Source organism: Odontesthes bonariensis, chromosome 17 (genome assembly GCF_027942865.1).
Source record: "Odontesthes bonariensis isolate fOdoBon6 chromosome 17, fOdoBon6.hap1, whole genome shotgun sequence".
NCBI classification, from domain to species: domain Eukaryota; kingdom Metazoa; phylum Chordata; class Actinopteri; order Atheriniformes; family Atherinopsidae; genus Odontesthes; species Odontesthes bonariensis.
In genome coordinates this window covers 23,389,391-23,409,627 of record NC_134522.1, presented here as the reverse complement: position 1 = coordinate 23,409,627, position 20,237 = coordinate 23,389,391, and the positions used below count along the sequence as shown (strand labels likewise).

At 42.2% G+C, this 20,237-nt stretch overlaps 2 protein-coding genes across 2 annotated transcripts; both read right to left on the bottom strand.

The window, feature by feature from the left end:
• On the bottom strand, positions 1–5,530 carry srsf5a (serine and arginine rich splicing factor 5a). The gene is made up of 8 exons (XM_075447779.1): positions 5,416–5,530; positions 4,216–4,350; positions 4,048–4,118; positions 3,520–3,672; positions 2,906–2,975; positions 1,371–1,444; positions 1,182–1,286; positions 1–1,073 (listed from the first exon to the last, which is right to left on the bottom strand). The coding sequence occupies exons 2-8, from the start codon at positions 4,339–4,341 to the stop codon at positions 761–763; spliced, it is 912 nt and encodes a 303-aa protein (XP_075303894.1). The 5' UTR covers positions 4,342–4,350; positions 5,416–5,530; the 3' UTR covers positions 1–760.
• Positions 5,531–7,706: 2,176 nt separating this feature from the next.
• On the bottom strand, positions 7,707–19,099 carry LOC142366538 (deubiquitinase DESI2). Its single transcript, XM_075448449.1, has 5 exons — positions 18,218–19,099; positions 12,871–12,943; positions 12,139–12,232; positions 11,907–12,048; positions 7,707–10,539 (listed from the first exon to the last, which is right to left on the bottom strand). Exons 1-5 carry the CDS (start codon positions 18,254–18,256, stop codon positions 10,303–10,305), a joined length of 585 nt encoding a protein of 194 aa, XP_075304564.1. The 5' UTR covers positions 18,257–19,099; the 3' UTR covers positions 7,707–10,302.
• Positions 19,100–20,237: the final 1,138 nt, after the last annotated feature.

Below are 20,237 nucleotides of genomic sequence, written 5' to 3'. Positions count from 1 at the left end.
TTTCGGTTTATGAAAGCTTTATTGAGTTCAACTGCAGAGACTGTGTGTGCACATTGTGCATTTTACACACAAAAAAAACAAAAAACAAAAATACAGTTGGTGGTTCCATTAGTATCAAATTAATAAACATTTATAGACAAACTAGTCAGATCCTCAGTGTCACGCAGGTTGTAGACAAAGTAAATAATGAAATCTGCCCAAAACACAGACTAAAATACTTTTTTTTTGGTGAAAATAAATGCTAGATTCCAAAACAATGACAAAGGAAAGCTGAAATTAATCACCAGCTTAAATGTTTATGTTCAAAACACACAGAAGCGCCTCGTCACAAGTGTAATCAATGTTTCACAGTAAAGCGAGGAGCTTGACTTAAACAAAAAATGTACTCATTAAAGTTTTGAGGAATTGACAGAATTCCCACTAAGACTTGGAAAAGCACAAAGTAGATGGAATCAAAACACAGCAGACGCCTAAAACAGACTCCAGGACTCTGATGGGTGTCACCACTGATATGTAGGGGCCCTTAAAAAAATAATAATAAAAAAAAAAAGAAAATGTTTAAATTAGCACAAAATTTTGCTTCAGTGGAAGAAAAATAAAAACCGTAGTCAAACATCCACATTAATGACCGGATGTTTTTTTTTTCTTTAAAGAATTCACAGAAAATGGCAATCTCACCCCTTCATTAAAAACAAATAAGCCACCGCTTAGGCTCATGAACATCTAATCGGCTATCTTACGACCTACAGGCGCACCCATCTTAGTGTTTACTGTCTGCCGAGCCGGAGCGGGAACGTGAGCGGGACGGAGAGCGTGAGCGGGATCTGGAGCGAGACTGTCTGTTCTGAGCAGGAGCGGGGGAACGCGAGCGAGACTTGGAGCGGGATTTGGAGCGAGACTTGGACCTGGAGGGGGATCTGCCTGCTGGCTTGCTTCCTCCTGAGGTCTTCTTCTCTGGGGTGCGGCTGGCAGACCTGGCAGATCTGGCAGACCTGGAGCGGCTCCTGGAGCGGCTGCGACTCCTGGAGCGACTTCTCGAACGAGAGTAGCTGCGGGAGCGGCTCTTGCTGCGACTGGGGAAGAGAAAACAACAATGTAATAAGAAACCAGATACAACCTATAACACACTTCCATTAGCTCACTATTAAGCTCATTTGGACTAAAACAGTACTAGAACTCACCTCCTGCTGTCCTCAAAGATCTTCAGCTTGCGTCCATTTAGCTCGGTCCCATCGAGCTTGGAGATGGCATTCTTCATGTCACTGCGGGATGCAAACTCAACCACCCTGCATTCAAGCACAAACATTACTCAGCATTTCGCACCGAAGACAAAAGCCAAACGAAAGGTTTACCTCAAAAGAGGAACTCACCCTTCATTTTTGGTGGGTCTGTGTGCGTCCACGAAAGTAACTTCTCCTGCTTTTCTCATCAGGTCTTTCAGGTCCTATTTTGGAAGCATAGTGGCAGTTTAGCAACAGAATGAAACACCAAGTGTCACTGAGAGCCTTTCAGGACCTGGAAGGTAAGAAATTACCAAGCTGCAAGAAACCAGCACAAACAGAAAAATTGAAATATCTAATTCAGATTTTTTTCTCTTCTCCACTTTTTGGCATGCTCCCATTTCAGTGGAGGGCATGTAAACAAAAGAGCCACAGACTACATTCCATTAACTGGCTCCAGGATTTCATATCTAATGTTTGAATTCATCGACTAAAACTAATCTAAACTCCTCAGTGAGACGCCTGAAGGATGAGTTTTATTTTTTTTTTTTAGAGGATCTGAGGTTCACACTTAAGAATTTCTGCATGCTAACAAATACTGTACTTATCTGTGTGAGTTTATGAATCAAACCTGTGTATTTATGAAGGTTTGGAAAGCAAAAGTAACAAAAGGTAGTAAAGTGGGCAAAATTCTGATTTTGAGCTCCCTTTTGTTAATGTAAACTTTTCAAAGAAATTCGGCTCATCAGAGGTCAACTGTTTACATGATTCCCTTTTTGAGACTGTATTTCTACACCCCTTTACCTCCCAACCCTGAAAAAAACCCAATCACATGAGTTTTATGCTACTTACCGCTCCAAACCCAGGGAGACATAAGCATAGAGCCACTTGTCCAAATAGCAAATTGGAACCAATGCAGTGTAAAGCCCTTGAGAAACGCCCTCGAGAAACGCCCTCAGCCTTGACTCAGCATCCGGCCTCCACAAGTAAGGAACCACCAGAGAGAAAGTAGGGGAGGGGTGTGTGCCCGACTCAACACCCCCCCAGCTCCAGCAGCCACAGAAAAAGACCCAAATGGGAGTGTAGGGGACCATGGATTTGAGGGGGGTTACAGCAGTCGGGGTGCCAGCCCACAGAACCTCCAGAATGTGGCTACGGACCTCCTAAGGCTACCGTATCCTGCGCTAGACCACTTTCACCCGCTACGGGGCCCAGCCAAGACTTTAGACCAGCAGCAACTGCGTGTAAGGAGAGGCACCAAATGAACACTATTCAGGAAAATAAAAACAACCAGTAGAGGGAGCTACACACTTCTGACACCCCAGTGGAGGGTGTTTATTTACCTCTGACACAAAGGAAACCTTATCAGAGCAGCTGTTTAAAAAATAAAAAAAAGTTAAATGTTTTGGTCAGTTTGCTCATCGGCAGCATTAACATATGTTTTGTCTGGAAAAAAAAAAGCGATTAAATAAAATAATAATAAAAAAAGACACTGGGGGGTCTCTACTGTAATAAGCCAATTAATGATGAGTAAATGTTGTTTAATCTGAATACTATCACAAAAACGCAGCCCATGAAACGAGTACTGCTTCACTATGAAAACACCTCCTTAAATGATGCACTATATCTATTTATCTTTCCCTTTTTAAGTGTGTTGTGGGAGAGCTCATTCTGCCATCTCTTACCTGCCAGCTAATTCGGGAGGAGAGGTTCTCCACAATGAGCCTGTGGTCAGTCCGCACAGGAGGGCCGTACCTGTACGGGCAAATAAAAAGAGGAAGAAACATTCTTAGTGAGAAGCGTACGCCTTTCGTTGTGGATATTGTAAATTCATCCACAAAACTGCAACACTCTCAGTGTCCATTCCCACACTTCTTCTACTCACAGTTGTCACATTTGGTCTGCGTTTGCCTTAGAGTCGTGCCAATATTTGAATTAGTTTCAGAAGAGGAACAAACTTTCATTTGCTTCTTATTCTAGTTTATGACACTGAAACAGCTCTACATCACGTTCAAGTTTTCTTTAAGCAGAACTTCCTTTTAGAAACTTTGGATAAATTTTACAGGGATCTATTGAAAGGTTAAAGGTTAAGAACAATATATATATATATATATATATATAAAAACAATTCCATCTCATAATATTGTTTGCCATTTCATTATTTCAATGACTAGAACGGTGAAAATAGAAAAGACGAGACTGTCATCTGAACAGCATGAGAGACTGAAATACTCAAAGCGGGCTAACTTGTAATGCTGATTTTACTGTTAGGTGAAAAGAAAGAAAATGTCTCCTGTACCTAGATCCGCTGCTGCGAGACTGGCGATAGCTGTTGCTAAAACGTCCCATTCCACCGCCGCCGCCACCACCACCACCGCCGCCGCCACCACCACCTCCGCCACCAGCACCTCCTCCTCTTCCTCTTCTGGAGCGAGCATGCTCAATGGTGACCCTATAAAAAGAGCATGTGTGTCTTAAGATATATATATACACAAAAATCAAAGGCAAGGTGAACAAAAACATACTGGTGTGATTTGAATAAATGTATAATATAGAAACAACTGAGGATATGTTTTTATGTCATGTCTCTACTTGACTTTACTTTGTTTTTCAGCAGGAAAAAGAACAAAATTGGCAGAATCACGAAGCAGCTGCCACTTCCTAAAAACAAGTTGCTCAAGTTAGACCAAAGCTACTGCAAGTATTCAGGAAGCAGTCCCAACTTTCCTGTGCTGTGATGAGACTCTGGAGCAACAGGTCACAGATCCTGCCATCAAGGTTGTGAAAACACACCAAACTAAAGAACCAACTGAAATAAGATAAATACCTTTCACTGCACAGTTCTTTGCCATTCAACTCATAAACAGCATCATCTGCATCTCTGTGGTCATCAAATTCCTTAAAAAAAAATTAAAAAAAAAAGGAGACGGGGTGGAAAATGTAATTTCAAAGAGGCAAAAACTTTATTGTTGACATAGAGGGGTTTCAAACTTACCACAAAGCCAAACCCATTCTTCAAGTTGATCTCTCGGATCCGTCCATATCCCTTGAAAAACTTCTCTACGTCTCTCTCTCTGGCGTGTGGGCTCAAGCGGCCAATGAAGACGCGACTGCCGCTCATAATTCTTTTCTGAAATGAAAGAACGTTGGCAAATATTTCACCAAAGGAGGAGAAGCAATTAAGATAAGCAGCGTTTGGTGGGTGAGGGAGATGTGCAAGTTTGCCTGGAGCAAAGGTGACTTCTACTCACAACACAAGTTCGTAATAGAACATTAACCCTAGGAGGGGAGTTCATTACTGAGTGGTTACTGATTAATCATTATGCTGGTGGTAATCTATCAACAGCTGTGGCGAGTTTCAGGCTTATGGTTAGAAACCAACGTAACGCTCAGTTAGCGATCAACATCAATCCATTTGTGGTCGAACCAGTTCTAGATTCACCGCGTACTTTAAATTTGTTGAAACAAAGAATGCTGAAATCAGTCATGTGCTACTCAAGTTAGCCAGTTTCACCGAAGTATAAATTACCCCAATGCAAAACTGCAGTACTATGCTCGTATGGGCTAAATGTTGACGCTTTGTTGGGCCTTATTCGGCGTTTGTTGACACAGCACTTACGACAATTTGTACTAAAAGCTTTTCAAATATTGTGCCCCTCCGTATTGGTAGCAATGCAACAAGTAGTTCCTTGACTATAATACTTTTGTATATATTTATATTGGCAAATGCATCATAAATTCCTGTTGTAATACTTGGGATCTCTGTAAACCCGAATACAATTGCTGCAAACCGAGCGATCCATGCCGAAATGATCGGGTCGGCCATCTGGGCCCTGCATACGCCAGCAGTCCTTCACTACGAGCACACGGTGCGAAAAACGTTCATAACGACATTTTCACAATAGCTACGCAATCCCGTCTTAAACCAAGTCATGTCTGAGCGGATGAAACCAAACGGGTGAAAGTGTAAATATAGGCCAGATATTAAGATATTTAACTGTATTCTTTACCAAGCTTTTTTCTTTAGGCTGGGTTTTTTCCGCCTCGAGGTCGATTTAAGTTAGCCGAGATCCGCTAACATTAGCTTTAAGAAAATTAAGGTCCGTACTCCAGAGTCAAATAACCCTCTGATCGGCTATCTAAAAACATAAAAAGTTACTGGAATTCTTCAATATCATTTTCTATACATGCTCACCAATTTGTCTTTCCTGCAGGAGCTGCTTCGCTATTGTTGTTTACGCCGCTGGTCAGCTGCAACTAAAAGTAGGTCACCCTCTCGACTGGAGCAAAATGGCGAATGACTCTGCAGAGAAAGGAACCGGAAACTCTACTGCTGCCCTGATGTTGCCAGTTGCCGCTGGTAACGCTTAACCCTTTTAAAGTTGAAGACCCGCCCCAGGGTTGTGTAAAACACGCAATAGCACTTGGTGTGATAGCTGCTCTCCAGTGGAAAAATACTAAAATGTCCTCACGTGCCCCTTGAATGACTTAAATAAGCGTATTGTAGTAGAACTCACAAACGGGTTACAACGAATACTTGGCAACCCAGAATAATCATGCTGCATTTGAAGTCCCTTAGAATTGTGGAGTCGTGTCGCATAACAATGCACCAAATTGGAAGAAAAAAAAAATCAGGAATTCACCCAGGTCTAATCTGTTGCTCGTCTGCGAACCACAGAACCACAAACGCTCATCTTTAGACATGTAGTTAAGTTACGTGAGGAGATAGAAGGACAAAGAAGGTGCAAAAAGGCAATATGTAATTTGTTATTGACTAGCAACAAAATAACAACAACAAAATATATATTTTACGTTTTGTGCGTAAGATACCTTCTGTTTTTGGGAGGGTTTGGAGGTGTTCAATGGATTTTGAAACTGTATTGGAAACGAAATACGAAAATTCACCTGATCCGACTCAGACATTCTTATTTTACGGTATACATTTAATGCAACACTGACTAAATTACTTGACAGACCAACGTATATTTTTCTCTTCACCGTATTTAGCCGTTGAAGTGCTACATGTACTTTTCGTATTAACTGGAGAACAGAACAAATTCGTCATTTAATCTATTTGCCAATCGATGGAATAGTATTATTTTATGGAAAAGTGTGAACTGAACTGCTCATTTTAATAAAGTTTTGGGCTAAGAATCAGATAGATAGATAGATAGATAGATCAGGGCTCTCAAGTCTCACGCAATGAGCGTGAGACACACGCATTTCAACAAGTTCACACGCTCACACGCCACACATGCCATTTCTCACGCTGAGAAATGATCAACTTCGTCGCACAGATATTCTAATGGCCGATACTATAAACGAGTCAATGGCAGGTTACTGTGCGCTCGTACAGCTCAGAACTATAGCTCTGGTACAGCTGTCTTGATTTAGCAACCCATCGGCAAATCACAAAATAGAATTTCTCAGCCAATCAGAAAACAGAATTTCTTGTCGCCGGGTGTGAAATAGCTTTCAGCTGCAAGCACGCGTCCCATGAATGCACAGTGGACATAACCTATTATGCTCTGAATGCGTGCAGAAGTTGTAGACGAGCTGGAGGTGGAAGAGAACCGTCAGGATCTTCAGCAGGTCATATCTTCATTTATTTTAATCTTTTGTTAGTTACTATTGTTTTCCTATTCTTTGTAAAAGACCAATACCTGCCGATTAAAGTTTTCGTTGGAGTAGTAGGCCTAAATATTCAGCACACACCCTTTGACATGAGCAACTTAATGAAAAATGAAAAATATGTAGGAGTGTAATTAGGCTTCCGTGGTTAATTTTTTTCAAAGGTGACTGGTATGAGCAGGTTCCCAAGGCTATCTACAATTGCCAAACTGGTATTAGTTCTGCCGCACTGAAATGCTGATGCAGAGAGGGTTTTTTCCATGGTGGGGCTCAATAAAACCAAGACCAGGAACACTTTGTTTCTGAATGGAACTCTGTCATCCATCATGACTGAAAATGGCTGACATTGAGCCACAGTGCTTTAAATGGGAGCCCCCAATATCAGTCATCAAGCATCAAAATCTGCCACAAACACTTAAAACAACACTCATAAACAAACACACACAGAGAGGGACTGCTCAAGGGGCCCATTTGGGGTTATGTTTGTTTTTCTTAATTTAATTTGTCTGTTTTTTTTGTTTGTTAAGACTTTGCACACCTAAAACAATTTATTTTAAAATATAGCAGAATTTAGTGTAAAAGTGAAGATTTGTGATTTTGGTATAAATAAAACAATTTCTTTGTTCTTTAAGTAGCTAGTTTATGGTAATGGGATACTGCAAGGGACCCCCCCCCCAAAAAAAAACCCGAAAGAAACCCCCCCACGCACATGGCCCGGCCCCTGCCCGGCCCGAATCTCACTCCAAGCAAACTTGAAAACTTGAGAGCCCTGGATAGATAGATAGATAGATAGATAGATAGATAGATAGAGATGAATGTTTTTAAAAAGACAACAGAAATCATGTTCATCAACAATCATGTTCCATCTCTTTATTCTACCACTATTATCAATCTTGAAATTGTCTTGGGTTAGGAAAAAGAAATACATGGTTTAGGTTGACACTGTACAATAGAAAAAAAAATACCTGTCTGATTCGCTCAGTAGAAAGTGCTAAAGACTTTTGAGCATGTAATATCGATCACTGTACAGGCCCATCAACTCAAAACATACCAAAGGTCTGATCACAATACACTTGGTGAAGAGTAAGACAGCTGTATGTCCAAACTAAATTAGGATATAGCTTATTCAAAAACATGAAGTCAAATGATTCATCTGCACTTCCAACTCCATTTCTTAAGGTGTTCAGCAGGAATTAGAGGACTTTCAGTAGTATTAAAAAGTCATGTGATTTCCTTCCTGAGAAAGGGTGGCTGTCCATCAATACACTACAACAGCAGGGTTGGGAGAAGATCCAAATCACATGTGACCTCAAGCACCAACAAGGACACAATCAACACAGATAGCTTCTTGTTCAGGGTAAAATAGTTACTGATGCAATCCTTCACCAGCAGTTCTTTCTGCTTCAACTTCACAATGATTAGAAATAATTTTATGACATCATATATTCCCTTCATGAGAATCTGCTCTCCTCACTGCAGTAAAGTCATCCTCCATCATGATGAGTAATGACTTCAACAGTTCTCTGTCCTTTAACTGCTTTCTGTAAACTCACCACCATAGAAATAGATCCAACACAGACTTGTGATGGTGAGGGACTGATACCGCTCTCATGTTTGTAGGATGCAATCCCATTTCCATAAAAGATGGGACACGTATAAAACTGGCAGAAAAACAGAATGCAATCATTTGCAAATTATTCAAACCCTGTGTTTAGTTGAAATTAGTACAAAAATGTATTTTTTCGTGAAAGGCTTTGCTCCTTTCAGCAACACAGTGCCAAGTCCGGACTTGTCAGCCACTGAAAAGATTTCATGCATTACAAAATGAAGAATATGACAAAGGAGGCTGTTGAGCCGCTGAAATCCCACATCAAGCAAGGATGGGAAGAGTTTTACTTTTAAAACTACAGTCGCTGGCCACCTCATCTCCAAAATGCTTTTGGTGTTCAAAGTGGTAAACATCAGCATATATTTTTGGAGTACATTTTCACAGCTTAAATATCTGATACGTCTTTGCACCATTTTCTATTAAATACAGGGCTTTGATCATTTACAAGACTTTGCATTCTGTTCTTTGTTACACTTTATACAGAATCCACATTTTTTTTTAGAAACAGGGTTGACCTTAATGTACAGACAAAAATATTGGCAAAAGGAATGCGTTTGGCACCCTTCCATAGGCATCAAACCTTGCTAATCAGCTCCTCTTGCGCATTGCATATGGCTAGAACTTTGCAGCTGATGCTAAACAAGATGTAGTTGAGCATGCAATCTCTCAAAACAAATCCCGATTTGTCGTTTTCATTGTTTTGCTTTTGTGCAGATGAAAAAAAAAACAATATACAGTGTGTTAAACTGTGAGCTGTGAAGGGCCAGGCCTATAGTCTGTATGCTAAGCTAAACTCACGTTAACTGTACAGACATGAGTTGGACCCTTGTGGGCGGAGAAACTGATTTCTGCTCTTCTCTTTAAGGACAGCTTCATTTTAACGGCTTGAATCATGGGAGAGTGTTTAGACCCCCCTAACCCAGGAATCATCTCTGGGTGTAAATGAACATTTTCCATCCTTGGAAGTCATCACATTGTATCAGTATAAATATCACTCCAATATAAAAAGTGTAGACAAAAAGTGTATTCCACCCTAAAGTCAATAGTTGTCTGGATAGCAGCTAAATTTTTGTGGAGTGGTTGAGTCTCTGAGGTGTTCACAGATAGTGACTGGGCTGCCTGAAGCTGTCTGAACAGCATCTGTCAGCATTAGCTTTTGATCGTTTGCAACCACTGAGGAAGCGGTTACTCGACCCTGATGCCAGTTAACTTTTTAAAACAATCCTTCGATAAAAAGAATTTGGGTTTTTTTTAAAAACATTTTCAAAAGAGACACAAATAAATTTTGATGAAGTGACCAGGAGTCTCTCGATTGAGTCGGATGTTTTCCCAAATTCTCTCAACATGCAACTTTTTCTCTTGTTCAGACTGAACTCATGGAACAATTAAAGCCTCCTTAGCTGGACAACCCTCTAGAACGGCCAAAGAAAACTTCCACACAAACGAAAGCAGAGTCCGCAATATCAACTGAAGGCCACAAAGAGGTTATTTAACGAGAACTTGTTGAAATTGAGCAGGTTAGCAGTTTCCAAGTAATGTCACTACCTATGAAGTTATTCTACAAAAGCAGCTTTGAAGGCAGGGCAGGGAACAAGGCTGACAAAGGTTGCAAAGTTAGTGGAAAAGACTAAGAATGTGGCTGTTTTTCGAAGTCTGAGCCACGCTTCAGGTCTCTGTAGGTCTGAAGTGTCTGGCATTAGTTGCCTTCCTGAAGAGGCCTTCCTTTTTCTTGGCTCTTTACTCAGAGGCCAAACAGTATGAGGTCAGGTGGTTGTTCAAGCCCACTAAAGCCACACGGATCAGTGGCAAGTAGGTCCGTAGGCCAGCGTATGAGGGGGCAGCTCACACCCTGGTGTGGCGACAGCTGCGAGAGGAGCCAGCAGCCGCGCCGGATGGCGACGAAGGATCCTCGTCGCTCGACTCGTTCTGCTCCTCTCTGTGGAGGCCAAGGCTGATGTGGCTCTGCAGAGCAGCTGGGGTTAGCCACTCCATGGGGAGGCAGCTCTGCAGGAAGGGGATGCATGAGCTGAAGTACGCCAGTCTGTTGACCCAGCGAGGGATTTCTCGTCCACACAGCAACTGAAAAAAAAGATTGGACAAGAAGCATTGGATTCCAGATGCGTTACTGCCACCTATTAGATTGAAGTGTGTTACATGCTTTAAGATTTTTAGATTTTTTTCTTGTGTTCATGTTTATGCATTTTGCAGACGCTGGTAGGGTAAGGGGGTCTCGCCTAAGGACCCCTACTAGAGGTAGCACCTTTCATGCAGGAAATTTGAACCCAGGTCACCCACATGAAAGGTGGCAATCTTACCTCTACACTATCCAGTGTTGATGTGCATTCAAGAACGAAAGTAAGTACGAAATTAGCTGTTGTTTTAAAGCCAGTTTACCTTGTACCTACCTTGTACCCGCCCTTTATTGATTGTTATTACTTGCATGTGATTTAAAAAGCTAACTAGATTTATCTTGCTTTGTAATTGTGGCTTTATGCTAGTTCTCTGCTCGGGTGTCAGTTGACTTAATTGTGTACATTTTGATAGTCCTTTTCCTTCCTTTATTCATTTTGTTGACATAAATAGCAGCATATTTGTTAGCTGATTCACAAAAGAGGGCTGCACTGGACCTGGATCAGGTCCACAGGAGAAGGACTTAAAAAAAAAACACCACTTACAGGACTAGTTGATGCATCACGTCCATATGAATCCTGCCCAACATTTGCAGAATGGGTCACCATGGCAACATAAAAAATGTTGGTGAAGCTTTCCACAATAGAATAGATTTTATTGTGTGTTTTAATGCCAAACTCTGATGTGTTGGTGTAGATTCTCAATTTGCTTGGTCATGGTAATCATAAGAGCCTGACTAAAGGCAGCTAGACTTCTTCTTTCTTGGTTCTTCAAGACATTTCACTTCTCATCTGAAAGGCTCCTTCAGTGCCAACCAGCTGGTGGGGAGTTTTAGGCCTATAAGCTGTGGATGAGAAATTAGGAGATCCGTAAAGATCTCCTAACCATATTGTTTCTCCAACCTTAACCAATAACTTTTATTGCCTATTCTTAATCCAAGTACTATTCAAGCCTAACTTCAACTAAGTACTTTTAATGTGTGAAAACAGCGGTGCCGAGGTTCTACCCGAACACAAGTCTCATGCTTGAGAGTTGGGTAACTATCCCCGCTAAGTAATCCGAGCAACATGTCTGAAGTGAGCGCCGTAGGACAGTCGGTGTTCATTAACTATTATTGCTTAAGGATAACTGGTAATATGCTGTTATAGAGGGGTCCCCTGTGCATCTGAAAGTGACGTTAAAAGGGTGCTCTGAGTGATGAAAACTACCTTGGAGGGCTTCCGATCTACTTGTATGTGACAAGGTGGGAATGAGAATATGTTGTTTCTGCTCTGTTGTTTCTTTGCATAGGAGAAGCCCAAATCTATGAGACTGACCTCAGACAGCGAGGAGGAGAAGTGGTTGCAGTTTTTATGCATTAGATGGTAGGCGTTCCCTTTGAACTCTTTACCGAGCTCCTCCATGATTTTATCTATGTCCTCCTCCGTGAAGTCTGTCGTTCCCAAAACAATAGCCTCCCTGTTCAAATGCAAAGAGTTACATCAGCACACTTATCTCTACCATTAACAACATCACAGTGCTTTGTATGCTAAAATGAGGCACGCTCACTTGAATTTGAAAGTCTCTCCCAGTTCAGCAGCATTGCCCGGGTTAATTTCAAAGATGCCACTAAAGGGGTAGGGGTGACCGCCGTATGCAAATTCTGTGTGGCAGAGGAGAAAGATGCAAAACACGGGTTAGTCCTTCGAATGGAAGCACTTAATAGCTGTAATTAAGGAGAAGCAACTCATTAATTACTGACACACTGTGATTTAATCATTAGGCCTGGAAAGGAAAATAGTCGTGACCGTCAGGGTACAAAAAGCTGCATAGAGAGGCTTAAATTATTAGCTATGTAGCCTCTGATTTATTCTGACTGTGATATCAGCCTCATTTGTGCTGTTTGAGAAAGCAACATACATGAAGAGAAATATGGATGATGTAGGTATTCAGATTAATATAATCAATAATTCTGCCCTGGTAAAGACTGTATTTTCACTATTCATCATATTGCTCTGTGCACAGAACCAATATATCCGGTTCCAAGGGCATAATGGATTCCCTGTGATCAAGTTTCACGCTGGTTTCTGCCCCTCAATTTTCAAACTGCACACACACATAAACAGAGTGAGTCAGTAGTGACTGCACCAAGAGAAATGGGGTCACGTTATCAGGAACACAATTTCGTATTCCATTTTCAAACCCAGATTTCGTTGGTGTCTGTGAAAGCCTACAGGCAGTGATTCTGCGCCTTAAACATATAATCGGATTTCATAGACATAAAGGAAGCCCCTGTCTTACCTCTGCCATAAATCTCAATGCCTGAGTGGAAGACTCCAATGCCCAGATTGGAGGTGTATTCGTTTATCCAGTACTGCAGAGAAACAAGAAGAGAGAGACAGAGTCAGGAAGAGGAAGCCGAGCAGCAGCTCTAAAATCATGCTTTCCGAAAACATGCTTTCATCCTGTCGCCTTAGATAGTTCAGAAGATTCTGTCTGATACTGGATTGCTACATAAAAGGGCTAATAGGTGATTGAAAAAGCTGTTTATTTTGAACTTCTCAAGATCAAGTTTAAGAAAATAAATGTTCTGTTAGAAGACTAGTTTAATGTTTTAGAATACAGAGTAGAATCCTCAACCCCTTTGTAATGCTTGAGGTGTGTGGTAAGTAAGTACGCAGTTATAAGTGAGCAGACCACCCCTCATTGCCAGGAAAACGGGAAATAGGTGCAGCAAGTTATTCAAATGTGCGAATGTCAATGGAAATACAGGCTATAAGGAAAACTACAAGGTTTTATAGTTCGAGCTTGAAAGTCAACATAAGGTATGAGCAACTTTATTCTTCAACACAAAACAAGCTTTCTTGTCATTTTTTTAAGTAGTCTTCAGGAATAGCTCTCCAGGCTTCTTGAAGGACATTCCAAAGCTCTTCTTTGGATGTTGGCTGCCTTTTGTTCTGTTCTCTGTCAACATGATCCCACACTGCTTCAATAATGTTGAGGTCCGGGCTCTGGGGAGGGTTCATCCCTCCATAAGACCTCTTGCCACTGATTTTCAGTCCACTTCTTGTGTCATTTGGCATATCTCATATTTTCTCCGTGTTTTCTTTCTTTAAGAATAGCTTCTTCACAGCCACCATTCCATGGAGACCATTTCTGATGAGGTTTCAGTGAACAGTCGATGGATCAACTGAAGGCTGTGTCAGATTTTCGTTTTTTTCTATTTCTTTAGGATCTTTTTTGGGACATCACTTTCAGATGCCGCTCATACGCTGCAGATGGTTTTTTGTCCTCCTCTCGACCTGTTTGCTCAAATCTTTAAGGACACACTGCTCACTATGTAGTACTAAGACAAGTTGTAGGCTAATAGCGCTTTGGAAATCAGTTTATTGATATAAAAAATACCATTTCATGTCTGTCAAACTGTTTTATTTTTGGCACTTTTCATAGATGGGAAAAAAATATGTGTCTGGCTCCTTGAAGCAAAATGCGGAGAAGTTATGGGGTAGCTCAAGACTTTTGCTCAGTATTGTGCAGTATTGCTCGGCTGACACATTGGAAATGCAGAAAAGTGATCCAGTTTCTGCAGATAAAGTAACAAGATCTTCCCACCAGCTGCTCAAAAGATCACTAATTATAGGTCAGTTATTTACAGTAAACCTCAGTGTAGATACAAGTTGAGGTTGTGGAAGGGAGCTGCGCCTTCCTGGAGTCAAGACTGAAATTCATGAAATGAGCACATTATGTTGTTGCATATAACTCTATAACTAAGTAGCTTTTCAATCTCCCTGAGGCTTTTCTGCTTTGGTAAGTGAAACTCATGCATTCTAAAGTAAGCATGCAATTATTTGTTACATTTATCTACTTATTTCTATGTAGACTTGTAATAGCAGTGGCACAACAGAATGCACCGCGCAGAAGATGCCACTAATGGATCCTTCACGGGGCTGATTTACGATCAATCACAGGCTCTGGTCGAGGGGAGGAATATTCAGCCATCAGCCTGGGTTGGTTCTGTTATGAGCCTTTTTCCTGCCCCCTCACTGCAGACAGCCAGGAGATAATTTATGGAGACCACAGCTGCCACACCCAACACCCACTGACACACCCATATTCTTAAGACACCCCAGAGAAAACATGCCAAGACTTATTCATGCTGCCTCAGTTGTCATGTATTAATAATACAACATATTTCTGGGCTCAGAGTCATCCAATAAAAGCGTTTCCGCCACATTACTTTGAGATAACTGCTTCTGCAGTGACGTCTCCCCTATTGGCTCTCTGGCTTTTCCTCTTTCACATCAGGAATGGATAGAAACACGGCCTAAACCCAGTTTCCCGACAGAAAACAATCTGCGATGACAAATTCCTTCGCCTAAGAGAAATTAGTCAAAACAAAAAAGCTGCCTATCAAAAATGACCAGAGTGCACAAAGCAACTGAGTGCACCAAGCAACTGAGTCCAAGTGGAGCTTTTCCCCTCTCGCCCCTCTGTTTTTGCTTGTCTCGCAGTCGCACTGACGATGATCGATTCATCCTCTCCCTCCTGGCATGACTCACTTTCATCCCACTGCCTTCTCTAGTTTGTGTTCAAGTCTCTGCAAAGTAATTAAGGCTCAATCTGACTGTCATCGCCTGTTTCAACCGCCAATGTCAACGAGACCGGCGTGCCCTGTTAAAGCTGCAGTCTGCAACTCTTTTTCAAGCATAATGCCTGGAACTGTCCGGGGATTCTGAAAGCAGTACATTAAATACCCCAATTCAAAAAAAAAAAAGAGTTCTCTAGGTCCCCTATATGTCCCGCTAGGTCCCTCCAAAGCCAGCAGGTTTGTTTACAAAATTGCAGACCGGACCGGTAAAAGGTAACCAATCAGGTTACGAGCTGGGCTCTGCTGCCTGTCAATCACCGATTGTGCACGCACGATACAAGGTAGGCTCGTCCACACGCTTATTTATCTGGACTATTGAACTTCATTACGGGCTAGTCTACTTACTGTGTCTTCCATGATCGCAAATGACAGGTGAGTTGATGAACGAGGAGTCGTGTAAGCGCATCTGGCGTGCACGTCTACGTGCACGAGTTCTCATGTGTTTTGATGGGGCGGGACAGGAAGTTGAATAACTTTTTATTTTTCGGTTAAAAAATAAGCATTTCTTGCATTTTGCGACTACGGAGGTCACCGTTTTCAACTTCAAGCGTTCTGATAGATCATGTAAACTCTTAAAATGCCAAAAATTAGGACTTTACGTATGACAACAACAAATCCTGCAGACTGCAGCTTCAAGTCCCGCCACGGCAGAGGCAAACTGGGATGGAATCAGCTGTCTGAGCAGCTGTCACTTCTTGCCGCCAAACCGAGGTCCTCATCTGGTTGAAGACATCAATATAGCGCTACGAGTCCAGAACTGCACCTGGCTTTGAGTGTGGCCACACATTCATATGTGTGGCCACACACAATCAACACTTTTAGTGGGGGGAAAATGGTTTATTTGAACTTCTAAATCTCACTGAGGAATGTTCCATTTCTAAGAAATACATAAACAATTAATCAGTGGTTCATATAATTGCTTTCACTATAATGAGGCTGACCACACCAACACCAAGATCCTCTTGTTGAATATCATATGTCTATGATTAAAAAGATAACGATCTTGGACAAAAATAAATTAAATATTAAAAGGGTGTTTGATGAATTTCTTAAAGACTGACTCCGGCTTTTATCAATCCCCTAAAATCTCACGCGTTCACATGCGTCTGTACATTTTGACGTTTGTTTTAGCCATGAAAAAAAATGGTGTTAAAATGCCCTGGGACTCACATTTGTCCTCATTCAGTAAACGGACGCCTATGAATACCCTAATCCGAACCAGCCCATTTCCCCACCCACCATCAGATGACACCACCTGAATCCAGCAGACCAAATAAAACGTCCCTGGTACGTCTGCTACAGGTCCCCCTCAGGATGTCCACCATCTGTTTCTGTGTAGGGCTCTCTTTCAGAAACAGGGTTATTTATTAGACATTTAAAAACTAGATTTTTTTTTGTTGTTACTGTTTTTCTTTTTTAGTATTATATGCCAATATGTGTGTTGTTTTTTTTTTTAAACAAATGATACTGTTTGTTTTTTTTCAATGTAATGTAGTAATCCATGGGCTGGGGCAGCTACATGCTGTACAATATTCAAACAGCACACTGCTCAGCAGTACAGTTTGTGAAAACCAAGCAGAATGAGGACGCTTGTTTGCTGATGTGTGTTTGTGTGTGCATATTATGTGAACTGAGGGAACAGTGGCAGAGGCCAGAGGGTCGATGGAAGCTTTTATCTGGCAGGCCTGGATTGAAATAAATGGCAGGTTTTTCTTTTTACCTTTGCTCTCCACTTTCTTATCAATGTCACTGGTCACATATAGTCATGAAGAAAGGAAGATACGCCCTTTTCAGTTCTTGTGTTTTATGTATCAAGACAAGATTACAGACAATTAAAAAAAGGGTAAGCTAAATATAACCTCAGATAAACTACAACAAAATTCTGTCAGGTTGAGGTTTGGACTTAGACTGGACGATTGCAACACCCCGATTCTTTTCTTTTTCAGACATTCTATTGTAGATCTGCTGCTGTGTTTGGGATCATTGTCTTGTTGCATGACCCAGTTCCAGCCAAGCTTCAGCTGTCAGACAGATGGCCTCACACTTGACTCTGAAATACTTTGGTATACAAAGGAAAACTGTGAATGAAAGCTGTCCAGGTCCTGTGGCTGCAGAACAAGCCCAAATCATCAGCCCTCCACCACCGTGCTTGACAGTTGGTATGAGGCGTTTGTGCTGATATGCTGTGTTTGGTTTTCACCAAACCTGCTGCTGTGCATTATGACCAAACATCAGCATTTTGGTCTTATCTGTCCAAAGGACATTGTTCCAGAAGTCTTGTGGTTTGCTCAGATCCAACTTTGCAAGACTAAACCATGCTGCCGTGTTTTTCTTAGAGAGAAGAGGCTTTCTTTTTTCTTCTAATTTCTCTGAGCATTCCAAACACTGGGAACTGTCTTAAATGTTTCCACTTGTGAATAATCTTTTCTCTCTGCAGAATGATGGACTCCAAATAGTTTGGAAATGGCCTTCTCACCCTTCCCAGATTGATGGGCAGCAACAATTGCTTCTCTAAGATCATTCCTGATGTCTTTCCTCCTTGGCATTGTCTTAACACACACCTGAATCCTCCAGACCAGCAAAGTGACAAAACTTCTGCTTTTATAGAGGTGCTCACACTTGCTGCTGATCACTTAATAAAGTACATTTGATTAGCAACACCTGGCTGCTACTTACCCTCTTAATTCCTGTGGAAGCAGTAAGGGTGGACATCACACACTCCTTCTGCACTTTGGCTTAGTTTTTGTTCACTAAATTATGAGATAGTGTCATATATCATAAGTTGTTGTTGACCTAAGGTTGTATTTACCTAATTCTAAGACCTGATAAGGGACAGATGACTTTTACTATGTCCTGATATGTTAAACATTAGAATTGAAAGAGGGTGAACTTTATTTCAAACTTGGTGTCTCGTGACAAATAACCCCTGCCGGAAACAGAAAACTGAGAATAAGCCCCATGTAAAGAAGTGAGTGCAGTTTGACTGAGATGGACTCTTACCATATCATAGACGTTAAGGATGACAGGTTCATTGGCCATGGTGGACGGCAGCGGGCAGGCTTCAGCTTATCCCCCCCGCAGAGAAACAGCTACTGCAAGGACACAACTCTGCTGCGCGTGAAGACAGCCAAAGGTCCAGAGAAACTTCAGAACCTGAGTTTCGATAGTTCTCACAGGGCCATCGTGGCGAGTAGAGACAGTAAAGCATGAAACTCAGACCCCAGCAGGGCAATGCTCGGTGCTGTGGACGCGGCCCATCTCTGCGCTCCGATAATATCTGGAATAAAGAGAATCGATGATGGCAGGAGGTGCACTTGCGTAATAATAGCAACCACGGCGGCTCAAAACATCAGATCAGAAGTGATGTGATCCAAGAGCGACACGAGGGGCCTACATGTGTGTAGAAATCTAAAGCGGGCAACCTCCTGTCATCGTGGGCGAAAAGGCGACAGATAGAGCGGGCATATGTCGACGATTGAGGCGGACTGCGGGTCATTTTCACGCGGAGGATGGCGGAGCAGGTGAGACAGAGGACTCCTGGGCCATGGTGGGGAATTGCAGCTGATGGAGGGAGTCAAGTTCACCAGCAGCATCTCCGGCCGGTGCTGCTGCTGCTGGCCCTCATCCAGTATCCTCTTCTTCTTCTTCCGGCCGGCTGAAACCTCCGCGACATGACTCCTCCAACAACGCCGACCTGCACCCAAAGCCCTCCACCTTTATGAAGGCTGCGAAATGTGTTTTCAGAAAGTCTCGTTAACACCCGAGATGCGTCCGTGTGGTGCGGCTGCGATCCAGCTCTGGCTCTGCCTCTCTGTCTGATTACATCATATCTGCCTCCGAGCCATCCTCCAACAGCTGACGGGAGACAGAGCCGCTGGTGGAAGTGCAGGAGCACATTTTATGACAAAAGACTCCCTACTGTCTGTGTCAGCCAACACCATGATGACATGTAGTCTACCCCATTTTCTCCTCTTTGCTTTATGCTGGCGAAACTGATAGGCTACATTCAAACTCACTGTAGTCACTTGTAGTTTTTGCTCCATCGGAGAGAGGCCAAAAGGCTTTGTTTTGTTTGTGAAAGAGTTTTATTTGATTCAGCTGTTCTTATTATTTGCATCAGGATTCGTGACGAAATGGTTTAAATCTGTTAGTAGTAGACAACAGGTTTTGTACTTTATTTTGTTTCCGCACTATCTGATTTCACTTGTGCATTTCTCGTGACATGAAGTTATTTTGCCTACCGATGTGTAAGTCGCTTCGGATAAAAGTGTCTGCAAAATGACCGTAATGTAACGTAATGTAATCTGCTTTTATTTCGAAGATAAACCTGTACAACATCCGTTTTGAGTCATAAATGTCTGCTGACTTTACAAGTTATTTGCTTCTCAAAACAAGATTTAAACCCAACAAAAGCCAACAGAATGTCACAGAGGTGATACGCTGACACTTCCCTTTACGGTTAAAACATCGAGAACACTTCCTTGTACCGTCATTTGGGTTTAATACGTCATCGGTCTAGCAGGGTGGATGTGAGTGGGCGGGGCTTGAGGCTTAACAGAAAAGGTGAGGTGAACTTAGTGACGTCATTTTTTTATTTTTTTTTAAAGTATTTTTTGGGCTTTTTATGCCTTTTGTGAGAGGACAGTTGGAGAGAGACAGGAAGCAGGGGGCAGAGAGAGGGGAAAGACACACAGCACGGGACCGCTCGGTGCGGGAGTCGAACCGGGGCCAGCTGCAGCGAGGACTGTAGCCTCTGTACATGGGGCGGCTGCTTAAGCCACTACACCATCGACCGCCCCAGTGATGTCATTTTTAAATGAAAATCAGAATGACTCGTTAAATGAGGGACTTTCATAGCCTGGCTGACGCGTCCACATCTCGATGAGATGGTGGTCTGGGAACTAGGTGTGCATTTTCTCGTATTTGAGGCGTGGTTTACGAATGCCTAGAGCCGTTTATTGGGCGCTACGAATGTCTATCAAATGGCGTCTGGTTCTTCCCATGCTGCTTTGCGCGCGAT